We start from the raw sequence: 25,017 nt of genomic DNA, 5'->3' as shown, positions 1-25,017 counted from the left end.
AAGAAGAGTCACAAAACATACTAGCCCCTACAAGGACTACTCTTCTAAACAGAATAAACAATGTACTTACTTTACTCCGAAAGCCTTAGGCAATGCACAAGGGTTTACTTATAAAGTATATAATAATTCTGGATTATTTTGTATTCTCACTTGCGTTTTGTAAGGCAGAGACATATGTGAGTGATGTAGCTTTGAAAGGCAAACAAGAAACTGTCTAGAGGTACTCACTCCTCTTCTAGCCCAATACTTGGGAAAATCTCTGCATCTTCCCATTACCCTACAGCACCATGGGTCTCAGACACTAAAATTAAGGTTTAATCAAACTATGCTACTTGATAGTATCCACCTAACACCCTAGTTCAATCCTATTCCCTGAAGATGTCGGAGGCTCAGTAATCATTTTAAAGGTTGAGAATCTAGAATAAAACATTGGTGGCAGATGTGTTAGCAAGAATGGGAATGCCACACAACTTCATAAAAATTATCCCCATCTCTCAACACCAATTGGTTCGGCTTTAGAGAAAGAACTGTAGACAAAGACTTAGTAGGACAATTCACATACACAAATATATTCATTATAATTTAATAGATAAACCACAGAATAGTATTACAGATTTCAGCTTCTTATTTTACAAGCAACGTTGCAAAGACAGATTCTACGGCTAGAGAGTCTTGCTCCAAACTTAGATGCAGTTATAGCCGTGGTGGTCCAATGATTCGGATATTTTCCATCTTGGCGATCTTTGCAAAGGCTGCAACCGTTCCAAAGGCCAGGCACGCGGTGGTACCCGTCATATAGTTGTGAGCTGTCAACACAAGGAGAGGAGAATCAGTTACCAGAAGTAAACTTGAAACAACCCATTTTATTTTATTAACCCCTTCCACGCTGATGACGAGCTGGGCTCGTCATGGCGTAGCCTCCTCGCACGCTGATGACGAGCCCAGCTCGTCACGTAAAGTGCGTTTTCGCAAACCCCAGCGTGTAAGCGGAATTCCGCTAGCGCGCATGGTGTTAATACCTACTTTTTTTCTTGTAAGAGCAACGCACAGAGATTGCTCCCAAAATACATAACAGTCTATAAGTACAGTAGAAACTAATGGGTCAAAGAAAACTAACTTTCTAATGGGGTAGTGCGCCACTATAAAAGGATACTCAATAAATATAGAACTTTAATTCAATAGTACTTCTTTGTTGCCCTCAATATAATTTTTTTTTTTTAAACTTAACCAAAAAGTGAATAATGTTCCACCGAAACATTCCATTAAAAAGGTTGTTCCTTCGCGTATGTACGGCGTTCGGTAGTTTTAATTAGAATGGAACATGGTGGCCTAATTGAATACATGTTGTATCAGCCCAATATATAACAATTACGTTTCTCAATGAACATCGTTTGAATGGAAACGTCAGATTTTGCCACAGGTGTAATTAAATGGACACTGAAATCTATTTGGCTTAAAACCATTCCATTGAAAAAAAAATATTAATTCTCAGTAGCATCCAGCCTTGTTTTTTACCATAACATTTTTAGAACATTTATTCAAAGCCTACCCATACATTATATCAACTGAGACTGTGACCTTTATTGGTTAGCCTGAAACTAACCTCGCCCTAACCACAGCCTTTGGCCTTACCTTGAAATACACCTTTAACTCTAATCCCAATCTCTGCACTAAATTACACCAAACCTAGGTCCCACAACCATGTACCCAGTCTTCTTTCTAACATTTATTCTACATAAGCTTGAACCCAGCACACTCCCAATCTTGACCCAAATTTTCAACTTAATATCATAATCAGATGAACTGTAGTGCTCAATTTAAATGTTTCACTACACTTTTTTCAAAAAGTTAAACTGGGGACTCTGGACTGTATTGTGATGCAATGGCAAGGTACCTTGGTCTAATCAGTTAATATATGGAGATAGTGTTAAGGTGCTCACTTGAAAAATGACTGCCTGACCATTGTGGAACAATGGTCCTAAAGTGTTCAGTTCTCTTCCCGCGCAGTATTTGTACTGGTGGCACTCGAGTAAAAATGTACAGACAGCTGGTACAGTGTAATGCTTGCCCTAGGTTCCACTACTGTAATGTGTAGTGTCATTTGCAAGGCCTGCATACTCCTTTCTTGTGTTGACTTTGGGTGAATGGCGGAAATGCAGTAATCTTGGAGGAATAACCCGCTTGCATTCAGATGTCAATGCCACTGCTGTAGAGTATAGTCGCTTGTTCAGGCACAGTCCTATGGTGGCCTTCACATAAAAGCGCAAGAGACAAAAAGGGCGACTAAGAGCCCCACACAATGCTGAGCTGCTTTGTGGTCTTCCAGAAGTCACTCAGCTTTTCATCTTTGGAAGATTATTACAGCTCTGTAGGAGGCTCTCTAAGACATTGCTTTATAAGAGGGAACGTAAGTAATGGAGGAGAGTTTAAGAGGGGTAAATACTGCCTTTGCCTTTCTCAGACTAAGGTACTACTTACTTCTCACTCCAAGAAACACTCCAGATGCACATCCACCTGCAAAGTAATTGAGTGGGGAGTCTGGCTTCTCACGGATCTGCGCTGTGATGCAAGTGGTCATGCCAAATATAGCTCCGAGAGAGGCTGCGGAGAGAAATAAAAATCAATAATAAAAAATTTACAGCAAAGTACTTGGACACTGTTTAAACTGATCCAAACAGAACATGATGGGAATCAACCTCACACAGACTAGTTGCCTCACTGCATTGATAATGTAAAAAACAGACAGAACTGACTAAAGAACGATTGCATCTGTGAGTAAATGTAGGCCGGTGTACCATGCGATTAAGAGCTGTTACCACAATCATCGTGTCTAAATGGCTTGGTGTCAACTCCACCATCTTCAAGGATTCCCCCCGATTTGCTTTGTAGTACCTGGATCTAGTAAACAGCTCATCAGATACCAATACAACATACATTTCTACTTGTTTTGCTTTATACTTTCTTACACTATGTAATAATACTCCTGTATTATCGCCAACAATAGCTTTCCATGATATTATCCATGATATTTCAAGAGTATATGTGCATCACAACATATCTTCCTGAAGGTAGGACAGTCAGCCACCAAGACCTCAGAAGGTGTAGGAACGATCTCAGCGCGGAAAAGAAGAACAGACAGTTATTTCTATTACAGCTATTCTGGTCTGCTTCATATAGTTCTGCCCAGTTATCGCTCCCGGTTCCTAACAACTCTATCACTACTAATGCCCCCTTCTGTTTTCCATCTGCTCTATTCTGATCAATGGTTCTCTTTCACATGCAGGTCTGACCATCATTAATTCACCACTCTGCCTTGCAGCACAATTCCAATTAAAGTTCCCTTTCTTTCTAGGACCTCATCCACATCAATGCTCAGCTTCTTTCACTGCCCACTAACATCGCCTGTTTCTTTTAGAAATTGGCCCTCATTAATGCTTCCTTCTGTTTCCCCTTCGGTCGCGTCTGAAACGGTAGAAGACATCAGGACACATCAACATACAGCAATTGATGACTATCATGTCTAGAAACGGATACATCAAAAGTGGCAATGTCCTAAGGTTTTGAAGACAGGAATTCTGCTCATGAGCTCAATGGAGCAGACACCTTCCTTTTATATGACAGACTTAATGGGAACCCAAGCCACCTTTACTGATTCGTTGTAACCAGAGTATTAAGCATGGACAACCTTACCTTTGCACCCTAGATCAACGATGAATCTCAACAGCATTCATCTTTAATGTACAGTAAATAAAGTACAGCAAAACACACAAGATGATGGACGGAATGTTGCACAATGGCAAAACATTCACCCCCAGTCACAGATCTGGGTTTAATCCATCATTATTTTGCTCACCAAGCCACCCCAGTTCAGACATGGCCATATGAAAATCAGTCTTGCGCTGTGCCTCATGGCTGAAAGCCCGAAACTGGACCTAGGATGCTTGTTTCCAGTCCAGGGAGGACCTGGCTTGGCAGTTCGGGCAGGACTGTTCCCATGGGGCACAGGGTCAAGACTGATTTGCATATGGCCATGTCTGAACTGGGGTGGCTTGGTGAGCAAAAAAACGATGGATTTAGGCCCAGATCTCTGTACTGGGGTGAATGTATGACATTGGTCTGCATTCTGTCCATCAACTGTTGTTTTTGCAGTAAATAAAGTGCCCCAAAAGACTTCTCTTTCACCGCATAAGAACCGCCTGGTCCTTGTAGTAATTTCCCACCTCGATTATTTCAACACCATTTATCTGGGATTCCTAATAGAAACCCTAAAAATACTGCAGAAGATTAAAAAAAACTATGCACCCTCCCCTGTCTTTGAAATGTTCTTCAATCACCCCACAAAGCCCTGAATACCCATCAATCACTCTGAATCAAAGAAATTAATTTGAAGCACTGCATGTGGTACATATAAACACTGCACAAAGGTGTCACAGACATCTCTGAAGTGCTCAGCAGACACTTTAGGTCTGCCTCACACAAGCCACTGACCATCCACAAGGCTAATTTTAAAAGTTTGGGTGAGGTCTCTGAAAATACAAGGTCCAGCCCAGAGAACCCCAGCCACACAGACTTGAGATTGGTTTCCTGATGTTTCGTAAAAGTCTCAAAGGACATTCACTTCAAACACTGTATGGTGTCGGAACACCCTAATCTGAGGAAACCACCCAAACCACGAGCCCGGCTATCTGGCCAAAACGTTCCCGTAGCTGCCAGTGATCTCCACCTTCTCTCCTAGGCGGGAGCTTTGGTGGTGGTTCCCTCCGACTGTACATGACGCACACCTCCATGTGCATGTTACCTTCCATTATTCAACTTCTGTGCGAACACCCAAAAACTCAATGAATGTCCACTCAGATATCTTCTGAATGAATGTTGTGTATGTAACATTTTTTAACAAATTATATAAATGGAAAAGCTTCATCCAACAAGGACTCTTGCGCAATGTCAGGGAACAGGGTGGTGACTGCCATCGCTTTCCAAGAGCCTATATGGTTAATAACAAACAACAACTAGCACTGCTTTTCATTCTGTGAAGCCTAAGAAAAGATTTTAGAAAGGAAGCTTCTCAAACTCTGATGTGTGTTCTCATGAGCGAGATAAATGAAGGCTGTGCATTCTTCAGTCATAGCACGCATCACAAAAGTAAAACAAAAGAAAATTTACCTATTAAGATATTCCAGAAAGGCGGTCTGTGGAGCTTTACCGACTACACAAACCAGTGTGGACATCACAGTAAAGCTCAAGCAAAAAACATTTTTGGGGGTTTCGGTTTTAAAGCAAATTACTGTAAATAAGAATCCCACCATCATTTACATTAATGGCCACACCATAAAAGATATCCATCATATTCACCAGAGACTGTGCATCCTATGCCAAATTCAAATCTCATTATGGTTGTCAAACACTTTCGTACCAAATTCGGTAATAAAGTCGCTTACCCATATCAGACAAAAAATGGCGATGTCGAAGGATAGGAGGAGTTGTGCTTACCCATAGTGAGAGTGGCCGCAGATGCCCTTTGTAATCCCTGAAGTGCAGTCTCTGGTTGGTATATAATAAGATGATAAGCAGAACCCACCAGTCCTGCAAACGAAAAGAACATGTCTAAAGCGAACAATCTCTTCTTGGTACTGAAGACAAGAGGACATTTCAAAGTCAGGCTAACACATCCAACTTCCTGATTTTCCAAACAAACATACAGACTTCAGCCAACACCTACAAAGAAACAACATAGATCCTATCTCCAACTGTCTATTGCTTCCACTCACTCCACCACCTGGTATTGGATATCCCCATCCCGATCCCGTCATTTCTCCCATCATCCTATTCTTCTGCGTGACCTGCTTCTTACAGCATAAAGGACTATCCTCATGGACACAGGTTAAAATTCAGTGTAAGAAATGAAGAAATAGTCAGAAAAATGTGAAGTGTTAAACTCTTGGTGCAAATGTGAAAGAGGATTAGAAAACACAGGGGAAGAATGATGTGTTGCAATGGTGATGTGACCATCTATCACAGGACGTGTGGTTGATCATCAAGATGGTCATGTACTGAAGTGCCAAAAAGTAAATATCTCTGTGAAGTCAATTTAAATTTTGTAGTAAAAGCAGTAGATCAGCAATTCAAGGTGCGTGCAGCATTACGCACTCACTTCCCCAGCCTTACCTAGGGTAACCATGTGTACCATAATACCAATGACCATCCATAGACTTGATCGGTATTGTCTAGAACCAAGCAGGAAGCTTTAGTTCTGAATGTAAGTGACAGTGAGAGACTGAGCCAAAGCTGGGTCAGCCAAAATCCAGATGATCTGGTGGAGATATGAATCTACAATTGGTAGACCCCCAAAATAACACTATTCAAAATTGAAAACTCAAGGAGATGAGAAATAAAGGTCCAGGAGAAAGGGAAGGGTTTAAAATTTTCAAAGCTAATATGCTCTCACTGTGGTACACACACAAAATTGTATACTTGTGTTGAATGTAAACTTTTTTACAGCAAAATCTGATCGTGCAACTAAAGCTGCCACTTTGCCCATAATTAAATATAAATAAATTATAATAAATAATAAAGGGCCAGATGTACGAAGCCAAATTTGCGATCACAAAAGCTGAAATTCTGCGAATTTCTGCGTTTGCAATCGCAATTCAGCTTTGTCCAATGTAGAAAGGCAAATACCTACTCGCAAAATAAGGAATCGCTAAAATTGCGATTCCTTATTTTGCGCAAGCATTTAGGGAATCGCAATTTGCGATTCCCTAAATGCTATGCTAGTAGGCATCGCATTTTGCAATATTGCCTTAAGAAATCACAAATTACCACCAACTTCAAGTTGGTGGTAATTTGCGATTTCTTTTAAAAAACACTTTTTTGCTTTTTTTTTAAAGTGCCATGTGGCACACATTCATGCCCTTAGGGTATGCATGAGCGCCACATGTGCACACATGCACATTTCAGGGGTGCAACCCTTGCACCCTTAAAATTGCTCCCGTAATTTGCGAGTACCTATTGGGTCACCTGTCCATGCTCCAAGCTTGCCCATCCTCCACAAAAACTATGTTGCACTTAACTTGCAAAATCCTCATAGGCTTGGTGAAGACACCATCCTTGTCTTTGCGAGTTCTTGTTTCTTAATTACCACCCATTGAAGCAAACACCACTTTTGGTCCAACACACCAAAGTTAGTATCATATTTTTTTGGGTAATCCTAGGCACTCTCTGGACCCCAACTGGATCGCAACCACTCAACCAACTGGAAACTAATTATGTAAATGGGTGACAATCTTTAGTAACACAAAAGGGAAAATCTTTAAAAATGTGTTACAGGTGATATAAGGCAAAACCTCAACAATTTTTGAAGCGATCTATTAATGGAATCCCCAGACATGCTAGCTGATTGAAAACATTCCTTAATCATGCCAATTCTTTTGATTCGCCCATTAGTTCTGGGGCTGTGCAAGGCAATATATAATGGCATGTTCACATTTCTACTATGAAATCCTTAATTTCCTATAAAACAATCTATACTTGGCAGTCACTATAGCACTAGGGAACCCTACGAGGAACGTGTATCTAAGAAAGTTAATCAACATCTTGGTAGTGATGTTATGCTTGATCTTGGTTACAATCCAATGAGAATGCATTTACCACTATAGCGAAGGGCACCGAGTGGTCCTACAATATCTAGCACTAACTTGCCTCACGATTTATCTGGTATTTCGAACAGAAGATAACGGCACCCTTCTGTAAATATGGACATGATGTTCATTCTACATGTTACAGTCTCTCATTTTCTGCTCAATAATATAATTTGTGCTAGGGAACAAGTACTTAGCTCTAGCCTTACTTTTGGTAAGGTTTCTGTCCACATAGCCTTTGCGAGCTAGATCCGCAATCCTTTCCCGCAACCATTCAGGAGGTACAATCTTATCACCTCTGAAAACATTGTTTCCCATTATAATCAGTTCATTCCTTACTTCCCGAAAGGTTTTAACATCATCAGACAGCTCACTACATGAGTCTGGCCAATCTACCAAAATGTTCCTTATAACCCCTACAAGGGATACATCTTTCTCTGTGCATGCCTCCTAGTTGGTATTGATATGGATAAAACCAAACTTCTCACCTGCATCATCCTCGTGGTTTTGATATCTATAGGCATCCGGGACAGTCCACTGGCAGCTAAACTGCATTCTCTGAGAACATGGTTAACAACTGCACCTTTCAAAACCCCATACCACTTGAGCACCCGGGGAGTGGTGTGTTGTATCTCTTTTGATGTGAAAGAAGATGTAAGTGGTGTGTGGCTTGTCCTTAATGTGAAAGACAAACCCCACAAAAACAATTTAAAATCATTAAAAGCCCCAAAGCAAGCAAGTAATTTGCTCCACTTTGAAATTATTACACTGATATTCCTTTAAACTATGAAACGCAGAGGCCACTATTCTTTCCCTTTCTTTCTTTGGAAAAGAATGGCGTCAAGACTTAACACTAGCATAAGTGGTAAGGGTGATTTTGTGGTTGAGGGGGAGCAGTAATGATAACACTATGCAATCAAAAGTATCTGGTCATAAATGGTCCCATCTGAATTGAATTCGTTTCTTTAGTGACATTTTAAGGGGATATACCCGATTAGCAATTTTTTTATGGATTTAATCATTTATTCCACAAGGTTCTTCCTTGCAAGGTGGTGTTGGTGCTTCCCTAACATCCTCAATAGTTAATATATTTCCTAATAGTGAGATCTGGGTAATGTACTGCCCAAATCAGCTACTTTTTTCCCATTTTAACTGTTAAACCTCCATAGTTCAGATCGACTAACACCGCATGTAAGGAGCTGTATTGTTCGGCTCTGACGCACCATGTATTAGGCTGTTGTCCTGAAAATACAGAATATTTTTTGGGATTACATTGCATTATCCTTTGGAATAGGTCTGCTTCAGCCATCAGCCCGAAGGGTACCCTGCAGCATCTGTACATACCATATCAGCTAATAAATTATGTCAGGCATCTGGACTCGGAATGTAAAGCAAACTGATGGCGGGCCAACGGCAGGTCAATGAAGCTAACACAATGACTTTACCAATAATTAAACAAAGTTTTTATTAATCCTATATAAGCAGTATTTGTCGCCCCAAATGTTTGGGTTTAGATCTTTCAAATCAACGTGTAAACAAGTACCTTTTACTCCTGCTTTAGTGACAATAACTATTGAGGATAACCACTCCACAGTTTCTATGGGTTATAATCACACTGTGCTTTAGGTCAATCAAACTCATCCCTTAAAGGGTCTTTCAAATGTACAGAGTAGGGGGTGTTTTTGGCCCCACCTGCAACACATTTGATTTTAATGCAATCTTGTGTTTAAAATTTCAAAGTGAGCCTAACTTATTGGAAAACAGTTCTGGTAATTCTGTTAACACTTTGTTCCTGTGAATGACCCATATACTAAAAGAATGTGTTCTTTGTTGTTGGGGGTCTAATCTAATCCCTAGTTCTTCTATACCACAAAAAAAAGTATTTGCCATTATGTAATTGTTGAAACAGCCGCCATAAATACAGCAGCTCATGGGCATCGAGCGGTTTTATTTTAACCATAGAGAAGATTGTGATAGCTGCAAAAAGGATAAAACATGTGAACACCAGATCCACAACACTACTTTTTAAGAGTGGTACATCAAATATGTAATAGAGTTTCAATAACTAGGAGCTCAGCATATTCAGCTCACATCGAGGTGTAAGTAAATGAGCAAAAACACAAAGAACTGGTCTGTGTTGACCTGTAAAATGACAGTCATGTTTCAAATAAACGTCATTATGTTTATTCACTACTTTTTGGTCAATGGTGTGTGTCTACAGGAAAGTGCCCCCTCGCCATGACCAGGGCACATAATGAGCCCAACTTAAGGAGAAGTGGGAGTAACTTATGATTGATTTAAAATAAACACTTTCATGAACACTTAGAATTGATTTGCAGTGCTATACGTTCACATGAACACACATTACATAATAGATGTGGTTTTGCTTTGCAGTGTCCTCCAAATAGAGGAATCTGCTGAATAAACATACAAACGTTGTGACTTTATCTTTTGCTTTATTTCAAATCAATGACAGGTTTTCCCATTAGAGACACAATCAGGCATTATGCCTCATTGATAAACATTGACTGAGTGCCATATAGGCAGTAATAGTCCTTAAACTAAAGCCTAGATGAAGGCCAAACATGTTGGCTGTACAAAGTCAAAACACATTGCCTGTACAAAAATCATTGTATTTCACCCGATATCCATAAATTATTTTATTTTAATCATATGCAGGGTACCTGATAATTAAAAAGGATAACTTTACAGGTAAAGCCTGAAGTATTTTTAAGATGACATCTGGATCCAGTGCCATTTCATTAAGAACTGCTGAACATCGATTGAGTACAAAGAGTTGGTAACCCACCTACATCGGTGTGGAAAGTCACTTAGGATGAAGCATGCCATGAGAATAGGAGGGTGGGGTGACCTTTCCATATTTTCTGGGGTACCTGTGACACACATAGGGAGCTAAAAGTGTTCACCCTCACAGTGCGCTCTAGCATTATTGCAGGTGTAAGTTATTGCTGGAGGTCGTGCTAGGGTATTTTACCTCGAACTGTTCAGTGGGGTACATAAGCTCTTGAAATTGTTTAAGGCAGGAAAAGATAGTAAATTTAATATACAGAGTGCCGATTTTCCTGTACACGTAACTTTGTACTACCTGGAACAGATCTAATACATTCTTAAACTATGCATTCTACTGAACAGTATCTGTTGAAATAGTAATCTTTTTTTTGCTTTTTTTTCCTTAGGATGCTAATATGTAAAAATACGTTTTTCCACAAAGACTTTCCATAGTTGGAGACTGAATTAACATTAGAAATGTATATTGCCAAGTTGATTCTCATGTTTCTGTAATGCCTTTTTAGGAATTGTCATCATAAATGTATTGGTGGTTTTTAAAATTTTTTGTTTAATACTTGTTTTTAATCTATTTCTCAAACAGCATTTATTGTAACATTTTGAGATCGGCTTTTAAACTGATGTATATAAAATGATTTGATGCTCTTTTATGGTTTTTATTTCTAAAGCCGAATAAAATTGATATTGATTGAATCTCTTGCACATTATATAATTAATTCCACAACTTGTAACAATGGAAAAAAAGTGTCACAAATTTCCCTCGTGCTTTTCCAGGCAACCTACTTCACTATTCCTCTTTACCCCAGCTGTCAAAGATAGTCACTTTGACATAATTCAGTTCGAAATGTTGTCTTATCACCTAATTCATTCTACTACCGTTTAGATGTCCCCAAATTCAGCAATGCTATAATATATATAATATAATTGTGTAAAGGAGGACGACAAGATGTATTTCATGGTTTACGAATCTGTCCAAACCCAAGAATGGTAGAGGCTCACCCACTATTTATAAAACCTATCCAATTAAAGCATAAAGCGACTCTAGCTCATGACTGTGACTTATGCTGTGTGACTCTCCGGCCAATGAATTGGTTTGTCATAACTTGCTTACATTGTTTTAAAGTTTTTTTTAATTGTTCTAAATTAGAGCACATAATCGTTAGGAAAAAAATTCAATAGAATGTTGCACAGGTGACTTTTAAAGCATTTTTATTATTCTATTTGAATAATGAATTTTAAAAGGTTTCAAATAAAACATTGTATTGTAGGTTGGAAATTAGAAGCTAAAGGAACTTCTTACAATATTTACTGTTCATCTTGTTTTACACTGCATTTATTTTGAGCTCTCTTCAGGGGCTCGGCTCGTTCTTTGGCTTTTAGTTCCAAGCCACCCTGGCCTCGCCCGGGTGTCTCAATACCTTTTCTGTCATTAAACCTCTGGTGTTATAGCTGTAACTATAAACTGGTCGCTCACCACCCCCGTCGGCATCAAAATTTAACCAATGAAGTCCACCATCAGCTTTGCCCGCCCCTAAATGTCACCAAGTCACCAATGTACCGTACTGCCCCTCATCCAAACTGGAGCCACACCACCCACTCCCAAAATCACACAACCCCCACAATTTTGAGTTTCGGGGATTCTGGCAGAACCATTGCCCTCACCAATGGCAGCCCCAAGCTTGGTGGGGACCCATGTCTTCTGCAAACAGTCTGTCCCGTCCTCGGCGTCCCAATACCCCATCTTCAACGCTGCAAGGGCACACAGCGGCAAATCTCGCGAGAAGAGCGTCTGGAAGTCTGGTTCATGGCTGGAACTAAAGAACGAGTGAGGGTGAAGGTTAACAAAGCGGCCATCTTGAAAGGGAGCCATCGTGTTTGTGTGCAACGTTAAAACTAACACGCGTCACCTGAGCGCGGATTGGCTCAAAGCTTATGGCTTGAACGCATGTACTTTTGTTGCCATAATAAAATACCAAGTTAGATTTTAAGTACTTCAATAATAAAATATTGTATTGAGTAATGTTTGCATATTTTTGTAGAAAATGTCTTAAAAAATGTTTTTTTGATTTTGTACAAAATGATGAACCCAAACGTTATTATGATATTAAAAACCATTCATGCTTTTTCTCGTCCTGAATTTTACTGCGCAGTGCAATGAAGAATTATAAGCGTGTAAAGATGGATTCTGCTTTTTCACGGTATGAGAGCAGACGGCCCCTCGCAGTCTAGCCTGGCTCTGCCTGTGCAGCGGCGGAGCGCCCTGCCCATGCGCACCGCCTTTGTTGGTCTGGTGTACTCGATGCCTTCGGAGTAACCGGAAATCGGCGGTCTTTAAAGAGATACTCCAAAAGTTCCTGCTCGGGTATCACTGTAATTTTTTCAATATAGGTATCGGAAGCCTTACCGATTGGATGTCTGCCTCGTCCTCAAGAAGTAAGTCCCGCTTCTGGCCGCCTGAGTGGACCCATAGACTTTAATGGAGGCTCACACCTGGCCAGGTCCTCTGGATCTATAAGCTTGCATGTAGGGCCACATCTGGCAAGCCCAAATGGCAATATGAAGCTCAGCTAGTCGCAGTGGAGCCATAGGCTTAAAGGGTGTTTCATTCCGAGCATGACCCAGTGGATGTATATGTTTCTAAGGGTGTTTCACGCCTGACAAATCATAAATGGAATCCCATCTCTCACAAGCTGAGGTTGTACACACCCATGGACTTAACGTGAGTCTCTGAGCTGTGCATAAACACACAAGTCCTAAAATACATCCTTAAGAGGGAGTAAAATGCAACTACATGTGCATGTGTGCCACTAAGTACACAAGCTACCAAAAATCACTTATATAGCACATGTATAAAGTACGGTTATCAAGTGTGGCTAGCTGACATTTTAGTCTGCTTTCAGAACACATACTGCTGGATTAACCACAAACCAGTGGACAATGATTTCCATGCCAAAAAAGACAATGAGGTCCAGCCACCTCCCACTTCATCTGGTACGACACTATCCGAACAACATGGATGTCGACAGCAGTGTGAATCCACCTTACAGAATGCAAAAACGAAAGCGCAATTTTACAGAAACCGAAGCGGATATCCTAATTCGCTACGTGATGGAGCACTATCCAGCGCTACACAACAACCAAGGACATAATTTAAACGTTAGGGCCAAGCAGGCCATGTGGCAGCAGGTGACAGACCAGGTCAATGCCATGGGTGTTGAGCGCCGCACTGTTACTGATATCAAAAAAAGGTGGCAGGACGAGAAGCGCCGAATCAGGGACAAGGTTCTGCGAATCCAACTTGCTGCTGCATTTCCAGGAGGTGGTCTTGGGAACCATGAGAGGCTGACCCCAAGGGAGCAGGCCGTGTGTGCTCTTATCAGCCCCCAGACAGCAACAGAGTCTGGCATCGGTGGTCTGGACACAGCCACCACAGATCCAGGTAAGTGAAGAGCTATGTACGTGATAAAAATGAGTTTTGCCAGATCACCTGGCGCCTCACCGTATCTAGTATGTACATTCTTTGTTATATAGACCTCAAACTAAACCTTACTGAACTTTTGCGCTGACCATGCAATCCCATATCTAGAACTCTTTACTTTAGGCTTATATTCTCAAGAGCCTGCACCATAATCACCATTTAGATAATCTGTTATAAATCCCTCCTAATAGTAGTTTTGCTTTGCATCCAACCCAACATCCTCATCCATGAACACTCTATAACAGATGACATCAATTTTCATGTAAAACCTTACACTCTATAAAAAGGAACTGCAACATAACTATGACCTGTCACACAGTCCAGCTCCTTGTAGCTCTTACATATGACAATCCTTATACAGTTCTAGCAAATTTTAATTACAAACCTATTTCTTTCAGGTTAGCTTCCAAGACGAATATCTTCAGGTGAAATAAAGAATGTGCTTGCTTTCTGTAAACTGATGGATCACAAATGTTATTGTTCATTTCATTTGCAGCATATTGCTCTCCAACAACATTCTGATCCCTGTTTTTATAATTTTATCTGACAAATTGGCTGCCTTTGTTGAGAGTTCAATTCTCAGATCACAAAATACCAGAATCACAAATTTCCATGTGTACTATTTTGCCATTCAGAAGTGTCAATGCATCGCTAGAATTTTCTGATATAGTAAATGTGGGAACATCTAAAAGACTCTAGACTCGTGCTAGTCCAGCATTAATTATTTACTCTGACCAGTTCACAAACAGGTTACCCTCATTTCTGTTACAATGTTCCACTGGTCTAAATACTGCTCAGTCATTATTTGGTGTCCTCGCGTATTGCTGTAAAACCTCCAAAACTCTTACAGGGTTCCATCACCATAGACCATTACATACCAGTCAACTATTGTACAACTATTACAACGGTGCTCTCTCTGCAATAACAATAATGTGTCATTATTAAAGGGCTTTATCCCACACTTGTGACCTTTCGAGATACAAACTTCAGCAAAGTTGGATTATCTTCTCTCGTTTTTATGTTTTAAGGAGACAGCAAAAACAACAGCATCTGTGGGTAATTCCGAGTCCAAGTTGACAAATATTTCAATGATCAGTCGAAACCCTTTGCTGTTGAGGTAGTACTCCAACTGTTGGCATCTTTTCAATATATGACATTTGATAGAGCGCTTTACCCATTTCCAAACTTCTCTATGTACACATGATCAAGAGATCTTTGTGGGCGAATGTACATCATAGTAGATGTCATCTTCTCATTGAAATTTGTGATGTCTCGATGCAAGTTTAGCTAGACAAGCATACACGTTTTCTCTTTTTCATAATTGAGATGATGCAAAAGAGGCTTCTGACCAGGCAGGTAAAGAAAACAATTTCTGAACATTACAAGTGAAACATCTCTGCACTCGCAATAATGGTGTGCTTTGAATTTCCAAAACCGCAGAATGCAAGATTAGGAGACCATTTGGGGGTGACCATGAAGAGTGGTAATTATCCTGCGAAAGATAATTTTCCTGGGAAGGTTTTTTTCCCACATTCTTGTCACTTTTTTATATATATTCAGACAAGTATTCACCATGCAAAATTAAATGTGTCTACAGAAAAGCCTGAGAGTGATCTTACTGTAAATCTGATAATCCAGATTCAGGAGGAAACTTAAGTTTCTATATCATCTGTTCCTTTTATAAACAATTTTTCTGTAAAACTGATAACCCAGATTCAGGAGGAAACTTCAGTTTCTATATCATCTGTTCATTTTAAAATTTTATTAAAAAAAGCAATAGTGTTGTCAACTTCTTTTATAATGATGCTTCCTACACATTTGATTTTTTATATCTTTATTGTCTTTTGCTCGTTCATCTCCCAAGTAAACTTCACACTTTTTTAACAAATATTTGAGGATCTATGTTTTGTATGAGAATTATTAAATTAAATAATGCAAAACTTTCACATCTCAAGGAGGTATTGAACATTTGCATGGACAAATGACCAGAACATGTCACTTTAATTACAATTTGTATTCACATAGATACAAAATACTTAACTTTCTTTTGCAATAGCATGTACTTAACCTATCACAGACTAACTTTCCTTGACTTGACAATGTTTACAAATTAGAACAAAATAAAATAATTTTGGCTAGTCTTCCCTTAAATCAGTATGTAATACAACACTACTTTTGTCACTCCACTAAAATGTTTATCAGACGTTGCAAATCAGCATATGCAAAACCAAGAGAAATTCTCAAACACTGAAATGTACCAATCCACGTATGTAATTTCAGCAAATGGTCTTGCCTGTGCTTGCTGTGCAGAACTTCGAAAAATATCCCAAACAGTCCTAATAAGGCCAACATTTCTTGTATTTTAAAATCCACTCAGATTCATAACTGATTTCACGTACTTTAAAATCCACTCAGATTTAAAATTGAGGGTTAATCAATCTAAGTGCAACTCACTCATTTTTTTTAGGAAAATACAGTAATTCGATTTCAGTGGAAAAAAATGATTGGGTTAATAAACTGAATAAATCACATGTTGTGTAACATTGAAAATAAAACTAATTTCAAAGGCTGAATAATTTATTCCAAAACTTGGAACCTCTTTTATTTCCTAGCCTTTAATTTGATCCTGTAAGAAACCACTTTAATACAACGCAAAATATATTGGACTCATTTTTAGGTAGAGCCTAGACAGCGCATGCGCTGCTGCGAGGCACGCAGTAGTGCTGTATGGCTTTGAAGCTCCGCCCGTATTTTTGGAAGAGGTGTGGCGCCGCGGCTGGGGCGACTGACTCCGGAATCTGGGAATCACGGTTCGATCCCTGGCACCGGCGGCAGATTAGCCCAGCACCATGTGACTCTGGGCAATAGCTTACTTAATCTTCCCGACGGCCCCCAGCGCCTAGAGACCCTTAGGGGTGATTGTGCGCTTTACAAATGTGGATTATTATTATTATTATTATATTTTTAATTGGCTTGTGTTATTGTCCTTCATAAACGTTGGCTTCCGAGTTGTTATTAGGCTTGTTAGTCCTTTCTTGGTACTGCTTTGTCTGCATTTGTTACCTCCCATAACGACTGGACCTTTTACTGGTGTTGTTGTATCGTCTGCTTTATAAGTTGGTGAGCACTATCTAATTTAATGCTCTTCCCCTCTTCAACCCCCTACCTCGCAGCACACCACCAGCTTTTATTTTAATTTTTACTAATGGCGGTCTGCTTTAACTGTAGCAGCCGCATTTTAAAATGTTTTTTATTTTAGCAGCGTGGTCCGCATTTAGCGGTCACACTTATTTATTTATTTTGTTTGCTAGCGCCCATACAGTGCTTTCGCATTCACAGAGGCTGTGCCCCTTTCTTTACACAAAAGACATCTAAAGAAAGGTAGGCGGCCGGCATTAAAGTGAAAGCGTGGCATGGCCACTTTTACCCAAAAAATCCATCTATTTGTCAAAGCCCCCAGGCCGCAGTTTTTTTTAATGTCGTAAACGCCCCTTTCTATTGCATTGCCATAGCTTAAACTCTCATCAATGCAAGACCTATTGCATTGCAAATGCTTAATTAATATATTGGACTATATATATATATATATATATATATATATATATATATATATATATTATACATATATATATACATATATATATATATATATATATATATATATATATATATATATATATATATATATATATATATATATATATATATATATCCTCTCCAAACTTTCCCAGTGCCTTGGTGCACAAAATCAGGAACATACTCGTTTCTAAGCCAGAATCAGATTTTTTAATTTAATTTAAATACGTGGAACGGTGCATGCCTCAGACGCGTTTTGGACACAGGCTGTGTCTGCTCACTTGACAAACGAGGAGGCTGAACAGTGCAAATTTAAAACACCCCTTCGCGCCAAAACCAAGGTATAGCAATAGAAAGTGGACTATAATGACAACAATGTAAGTGTCTAATACCGCGGCCATCTTAAAAAGTCTGTCGATTATAATGTTTGTCAGTACATGATAATATAATACATACTATAAACTATCTGCACAAATGCCCTGTGGAACCTACTATTATAAATCCTTGATGTTTTTGGTAATGCTTACATACATGTGTAATATTTAATATATTAAAACAGCAACATAAACAACAATACATATATGTACAACTCTATATACAGTATGATATATAATACATAAAGTGCATCGTGCAAAATTTCATATATATACAATATAATATAGAGTATAATATATAATGTAATAATCACAGTATGGCATGAGTGGATAATGTTAAAATCATCATATAATGTGCAAATGTGCAAGAAATTAAGCTTATGAATCCCAAATGATCGACAGTCAAATAGTTGGTTGATAGAATGTACAGCTAAAGTGTTAATGGAAAATAATATTCCTTGTCGGCTGTCACTGCATGAATGCAAGCAGCTATATAAATCTCGTGGGGTATGTCCCAAATACCGAGATAATATTTCCATACTAATATGAAAAAATGAATAAAGGATAAATGACCACACTGTAAGAAAGCAAGAAGCTCCACAGGCCCTCCTACATAACTAAATGGCAAATGTCGCATTAATAAATATTATCTTGCTAAGAATAACCAAAAAGGCGCGAAATCTAATAACAAGTGTGTAGTGCTATGTCAAAACTAAGTGATAAACTAAGCATGTAAAATGCAAAAAATAATAACAATTCATAGCAATCAGCCGATTTACTATTATAGGTACAGGGAGAAGGAAACATATTCAAATACATAACTGCGAACTATGTATGGGTTTAATACATGGGTATCTACATAAGTTTACACGGGTCAATACTGTCTGAAGGCTCTGATAGATTGTCTGGTTGATGGTATTTATTATGTTGAGCCAGATTCTCACAGGACATTGTAAAGATCTTCCCCCAAGTTCATACCTGCTGGTGCCTTACTGTTCAGGTTGACAATGTACTTGTACTCTAGCTGTCTCAAGTGTTTTTCTCTGTTGCCCCCTTTCTTATTAGTAGTGGCAGCATCAAAGATAAAGTATTGCAGGTGACTCAACTCGTTGTTATGAAAAGCTTTAAAATGCCGAGCTACCGGATAAGTAGGTTCTGAATTTACTATAGCTCTAAGATGTTGTAATATACGCATATGAGCTTGTAGCTTAGTGCTGCCTACGTAGATCATAATGCAGCTGCATTTCAAAACATATACCACAAATTCAGTGCGGCATGTTTAATGCACTTTAAGAGTTACAGGAATGCTAGAAAAGGGGGTCAGATATGATGTGGTGTTAACACCGAATTTACAAGCTCAGCATGAGCTACACTTGAAGAAACCTTTACGGGAAGACAGCCAGTTTCCTGTCTTTTTAATCTCAAGACAGTTAGTTACTAGTTCATTACGCATAGAATATGCTCTTCTGAACGTAACTGTGGGTCTCATGGGCACTACCTCCTTCAGCACTTGGTCTGTTAAGATGATGGGCCATCCTTTTTTCACAATTTTGGTAATCTGCCTGGCTTGTCTACTATAGCCTGTGATCAATCTCATTTCCCCTACACTCGCTAGGTCTGTATCATTGGTATCAGTATTCCTATTAGGGTCCAACAGGGATAGACGATCGAGGGCATTGGCTTTACTCATCGCTGAGTCTAAACGTTCAGAATTGTAGCCTCTCGCTATCAGTCTATTCTTGGCCTCTAGTTGATGTTGCCGCCTTGTTTCACTAGTACTACAGGCTCTATGGATTCTAAGGAATTCCCCATAGGGGATGCTGGGTATCATGTGTTGCAGGTGAAAACTGCCAACATGGAGTATACTGTTCCCTGAGGTACTTTTCCTAAAAAGGCAGGTTTCAATTTTGCCATCCTGAATTTCTACCTGTACGTCGAGGAAATTTACTTTCATAGAATTGAAATTGTCAGTAAACTGAAGGTTCAGCTCATTGACATTAATGTTGCTAACAAATTCATGTGCTTATAAAGTGCTGCCTCGCCAAATTATAAACACATCATCAATATAGCGCCAGTATCTGAAAATGTGTTTAGCCCAAGTGGTAGCATGTTGTACTTTGGGGACATGTTTCTCCCACCAGCCAACGTGGAGCCCAGCGTAGCTGGGGGAGAAACATGCCCCCATTGCCACACCTCTCAATTGTTTAAAGACAGAGTTGTGGAACGTAAATTCATTATTATGTAGGCACCTGTCAATCATTTTGATAATCATTTGATTGTGGTGATACATTTCAATAGGTCTCTTGTCCAAATAATATTTGGCGGCTCGTATTCCATCTTCATGGGCGATACTAGTATAGAGGCTCGATATGTCCATTGTTAAAAACAAAAGATCTTCAGACCATTCACAGTTGGTTAGATGGTGTAGAAACTCAGTGGTGTCTCGAATATATGCTGGTAAAGTTGTTACAAATTCTTGAAGATAAAAGTCAATGTACTTCGAAATATTTTCAAAGGTTCTTTTTATTGAAGAGACAATTGGTCTCCCTGGTACAGGAATTTCTTCTTTATGAACCTTAGGTGTAAAGTATAAATTAGGCAAGATAGGAAATTCATTATAGAGAAATTTGTGTTCGTCTTTGGAAATTAGCCCTTCACTTTTCCACTCATTCACGTCATCTTTATAAGTTCTCTGTATCATTTTAACTGTTGCCATATCAATTTTGGTGTAGCATTGTTTGTCATTGAGATGCCGGTACGCCTCTTTGACATAAGCGTCTTTGCTCTAGAGAACTACGTTCCTGCCTTTATCTGATTGATTTATTATGATAGAGTTGTTGGTTTTTAGTTTCTTCATAAGGTCGGAATAACGTTTCATTTGTCCACTGGGCTGTTTAACATGCTTCTTGGTTGCAAATTGCAATTTTTTTAGCTCTTCGGTGACGCGATCATAGTACATGTCAATGGCGTCACGTGGCATACTAGGGATAAATGTTGATACAGCTTTGAAAGGGCTTTTAGAGGTGTGTGAGATATTGATGCCCTCATTGTCAGCTATTTCTTTTGAGCTACATATTGAGATTGTGCTATCCTTTAGCTCATGTAATGTGCGCATGAGACCAATATCTCTAGCTTGGAGCCCACTTTGATCTGTGACACTGCTACAAGAAAGTTGTTTCTTATTTTCAAGTTGGTTTTTGATAGCATAATATTTTCTTAGTTTGATTTTTCTTATAAACTTGAAAAAATCAATGTGTGTGTTGCAGTAATTAAAGTAACTTTAACACTGTCTCTACCCTTCTCCCTGTCTCGCCCCCCACCAGCGTATTTCTGCCGTTCTGCCTTTTCCTTGTCTCCTTTCCTTCCATTTTTCTGACCCATGCCAGTTGGAACTTCCTAGAGAGCTATAGAGTAGACTGGCCTTGGAATATCTCCCTGGCTGTCACCTACCCACTCGTCTTTGGGCTGACTTTCCGCTTATCTCTTTTCCGTTTTCCCCTTCGTCCTCTCCCTTCTCACTCCACCTCTCCCCTTTCCCTCTCTATTTGTCTCTCCTGACATTGGACGCAGTTCTTCCTTGTCTCCCTGCTATGGCTCCTTCCTCCCCTCCTTTCCTATAAAATCTCTTAACCGAGTTGTTGGTTTAATGTACCTTACTACGCCATTGTAACTGATGTAATTTGTAACGCAATGTTCCTCTGCTATAGCGCTCTGATACCTACGGGTCTAGGCAGCGCTTTATAATCCTGTTGATGTACCTTCTAATGCAACGTTCCCCTGGTTATGCGCTCTGATACCTCCGGTTCTAGATAGCGCTATATAACCCTCGCAAATCAAATAAACTAAAAACAGTTTTTTCCTGAACGCTGGTCCCTGAGCAACATGGCTGATGACCGGTGGAGCTGCTTGACAGCTAATGAGGAGTCTGGCCCTGGTTTCCCCCCTTGACCGTCACCTACCCAGCCGGCCATTGGACATTGTTTCTCCTCGTCTCCCCGCTATTACTCCTTCCTCCTCTCCCTCCTACGAATTATTGAAACATTGTTTATGTGTACTGTACCTTACTTTGCTCTTGTAACTGATGTAACTTGTAAAGCAATGATCCTAAATGTAAAGCGCTCTGATACCCTCTTCGATCAAGTTCGCGCTATATAAAACTTTATAAATAAAATAAAAATAAAATCATATATACATGTGTATATCTGTATAAATATATATAACTGTATATATAATATAGTTTATAGCATGTATTATATTATCATGTACTGACAAACATAATCAACAGACTTTTTAAGATGGCCGCGGTATTAGACACTTACATTGTTGTCATTATAGTCCACTTTCTATTGCTATACCTTGGTTTTGGCACGAAGGGGTGTTTTAAAATTGCACTGTTCAGCCTTCTCGTTTGTCAAGTGAACAAGGACACAGCCTGTGTCCGAAACGCGTCTGAGGCATGCACCGTTCCACGTATTTAAATTAAATTAAAAAATCTGATTCTGGCTTAGAAACGAGTCTGTGTTCCTGTTTTTGTGCACCAAGGCACTGGGAAAGTTTGAAGTGGATTCATATCGGGAAGTTGGTTTGTTCCTGAAATTCTCGGACCCCTCCTATGTTTGTTGGCTGGCCACGTTTTTCAAACCTTTTGGGAGTGATTGTTCAGTGGAGAGCAAAAGTGACCGGCCCCCCTGCGTATCTTATCAAGCATATTGCGGAACCACATCGTGGATCACTCGGTTGGAGTCGGATGACTTAAAACCAGCGATACCTATATGCGGTGAGCATTACAAAGGATATTTGAGCAGGTTGGGACGTGCCATAAGATTCAGTACGGGGTTCTGTCTAGAAAAAGAAACAGCCCCTTTAATTACAAGTGGAATTGCAATTACGGTGACATGTCGGATGAACGAGAGAGGGAGAAAGCAGCAGATGAGCTTTTTCTCAATTTGCCTATAGTGGTGCAGGGAGGAGGCACTAACAAAACAACAGAATCGAGCAATAATTCGGATGTTAAAAACATGATGAAAGCTTTGGAGAAGAACAGCCGCAGTGAGTTAACCAAGTGGTGGGAAATACGATCCCTAGAGAAGTACCATGAAGTGGGGAGGGCTGCGAATCATGTTAGCACCAAGCTTCGAAAATCATAACCCACTCCTACTCAAGGAGTGGGCAGAAAGCAACTTGGAGGCGTCAATGAGATTAGTATGCCTGCTAGTAAAATATGCTAGGATTGATCGACAAAAAAATCTGGAGGAAATTGCACGTTTAAATGATGAACTGTGTAAAATCGTATGTGCTGATGATAAAGCGTTCATTGGTAAAAGTACAAAGGAAATGAATGAACGGTTACGCAAGCAAGAGGAAGTCATTAAAAATAGAAAAGCATACAAATTTGCCCGTGACCAACAAGATTACGAGTCCAGACAAATTTTTACATTCGTCCGCAAATTTGATCACCTCCGCAAACAAAAAGGTGTAATAGCTAAACAGGCTGCAACTAAGGGGCAAGTACAATCGGCTAACAATGATTCAACTCCATCGGTGTCAGATGCAAGCTTAGCCCGGAGTGAAACAGAGTCCGAGGACAGTTTCCCTGGTTTAAAGCAAGGGGATCTGGGGCAGTTAACTCTGGCAGAGGAGTTAGAATACATACAGATGCAGAGAAAACTGACATTATGCCTGAGGAATCAAAACTCCTCAACAAACAACGGAGAAATACAAGGAGGAGAGAGCGGCGCAAATGCACAAACAGGAAGAGGGAAAAAGCAAAAGAAAGACTTTTGGAAGAAGAGAAATTAGAACAAGACAATACTATAGTTAATTTGACGGACACTGTTTCAAATCAGGCGGAACAACAATTGCTGTCCCTGGGTTTGTCGTTTTGCCCAGAAAGTTACTTTAATTACTGCAACACACACATTGATTTTTTTCAAGTTTATAAGAAAAATCAAACTAAGAAAATATTATGCTATCAAAAACCAACTTGAAAATAAGAAACAACTTTCTTGTAGCAGTGTCACAGATCAAAGTGGGCTCCAAGCTAGAGATATTGGTCTCATGCGCACATTACATGAGCTAAAGGATAGCACAATCTCAATATGTAGCTCACAAGAAATAGCTGACAATGAGGGCATCAATATCTCACACACCTCTAAAAGCCCTTTCAAAGCTGTATCAACATTTATCCCTAGTATGCCACGTGACGCCATTGACATTTACTATGATCGCGTCACCGAAGAGCTAAAAAAATTGCAATTTGCAACCAAGAAGCATGTTAAACAGCCCAGTGGACAAATGAAACGTTAGTCCGACCTTATGAAGAAACTAAAAACCAACAACTCTATCATAATAAATCAATCAGATAAAGGCGGGAACGTAGTTCTCTAGAGCAAAGACGCTTATGTCAAAGAGGCGTACCTGCATCTCAATGACAAACAATGCTACACCAAAATTGATATGGCAACAGTTAAAATGATACAGAGAACTTATAAAGATGACTTGAATGAGTGGAAAAGTGAAGGGCTAATTTCCAAAGACGAACACAAATTTCTCTATAATGAATTTCCTATCTTGCCTAATTTATACTTTACACCTAAGGTTCATAAAGAAGAAATTCCTGTACCAGGGAGACCAATTGTCTCTTCAATAAAAAGAACCTTTGAAAATATTTCGAAGTACATTGACTTTTATCTTCAAGAATTTTACCAGCATATATTCGAGACACCACTGAGTTTCTACACCATCTAACCAACTGTGAATGGTCTGAAGATCTTTTGTTTTTAACAATGGACATATCGAGCCTCTATACTAGTATCGCCCATGAAGATGGAATACGAGCCGCCAAATATTATTTGGACAAGAGACCTATTGAAATGTATCACCACAATCAAATGATTATCAAAATGATTGACAGGTGCCTACATAATATTGAATTTACGTTCCACAACTCTGTCTTTAAACAATTGAGAGGTGTGGCAATGGGGGCATGTTTCTCCCCCAGCTACGCTGGGCTCCACGTTGGGCTCCACGTTGGGCTCTATGTGTGTTTGTCTATATGTATGTGTGTATATGAGTCACCAATGAGCCCTTGATCTCCAAGAGGGAACACTGCGCATTACCCCACCATCTGGTTCTGCCGCCTATT

The 25,017-nt window shown here is 39.5% G+C and overlaps 2 protein-coding genes across 2 annotated transcripts in view; one reads left to right on the top strand and one right to left on the bottom strand.

Moving 5' to 3' along the window:
• Positions 1 to 567: 567 nt before the first annotated feature.
• Positions 568 to 12,260, bottom strand: NDUFA11 (NADH:ubiquinone oxidoreductase subunit A11). The gene is made up of 4 exons (XM_086947251.1): positions 12,108 to 12,260; positions 5,491 to 5,583; positions 2,479 to 2,601; positions 568 to 806 (listed from the first exon to the last, which is right to left on the bottom strand). Exons 1-4 carry the CDS (start codon positions 12,184 to 12,186, stop codon positions 694 to 696), a joined length of 408 nt encoding a protein of 135 aa, XP_086803377.1. The 5' UTR covers positions 12,187 to 12,260; the 3' UTR covers positions 568 to 693.
• Positions 12,261 to 12,687: 427 nt separating this feature from the next.
• The window catches only part of LOC147673389 (uncharacterized), a 53,344-nt gene continuing 41,014 nt past the window's right edge, over positions 12,688 to 25,017 (top strand). The window contains exon 1 of the mRNA XM_086947250.1: positions 12,688 to 13,884. Coding sequence (XP_086803376.1) covers positions 13,383 to 13,884 — 502 coding nt within the window. The 5' untranslated portion in view covers positions 12,688 to 13,382. The remainder of the gene's footprint in view (positions 13,885 to 25,017) is intronic.

This window comes from Lissotriton vulgaris, chromosome 12 (assembly GCF_964263255.1).
Source record: "Lissotriton vulgaris chromosome 12, aLisVul1.2, whole genome shotgun sequence".
Lineage (NCBI taxonomy): Eukaryota > Metazoa > Chordata > Amphibia > Caudata > Salamandridae > Lissotriton > Lissotriton vulgaris.
Note: the sequence above shows the minus strand (reverse complement) of the source record. Positions and strands in the feature narration are given on the sequence as shown.

What these genes read in the sequence shown, in the direction of transcription:
- NDUFA11 (XM_086947251.1), bottom strand. Translation starts at nt 12,186, where the DNA reads ATGGGGTATTGGGACGCCGAGGACGGGACAGACTGTTTGCAGAAGACA. An exon ending in CAAGCTTGGGGCTGCCATTG is followed by an intron (nt 5,584 to 12,107) that starts GTGAGGGCAATG and finishes TTTCGTTTGCAG; the next exon opens with GACTGGTGGGTTCTGCTTAT. An exon ending in TGCGGCCACTCTCACTATGG is followed by an intron (nt 2,602 to 5,490) that starts GTAAGCACAACT and finishes TTCTCTCCGCAG; the next exon opens with CCTCTCTCGGAGCTATATTT.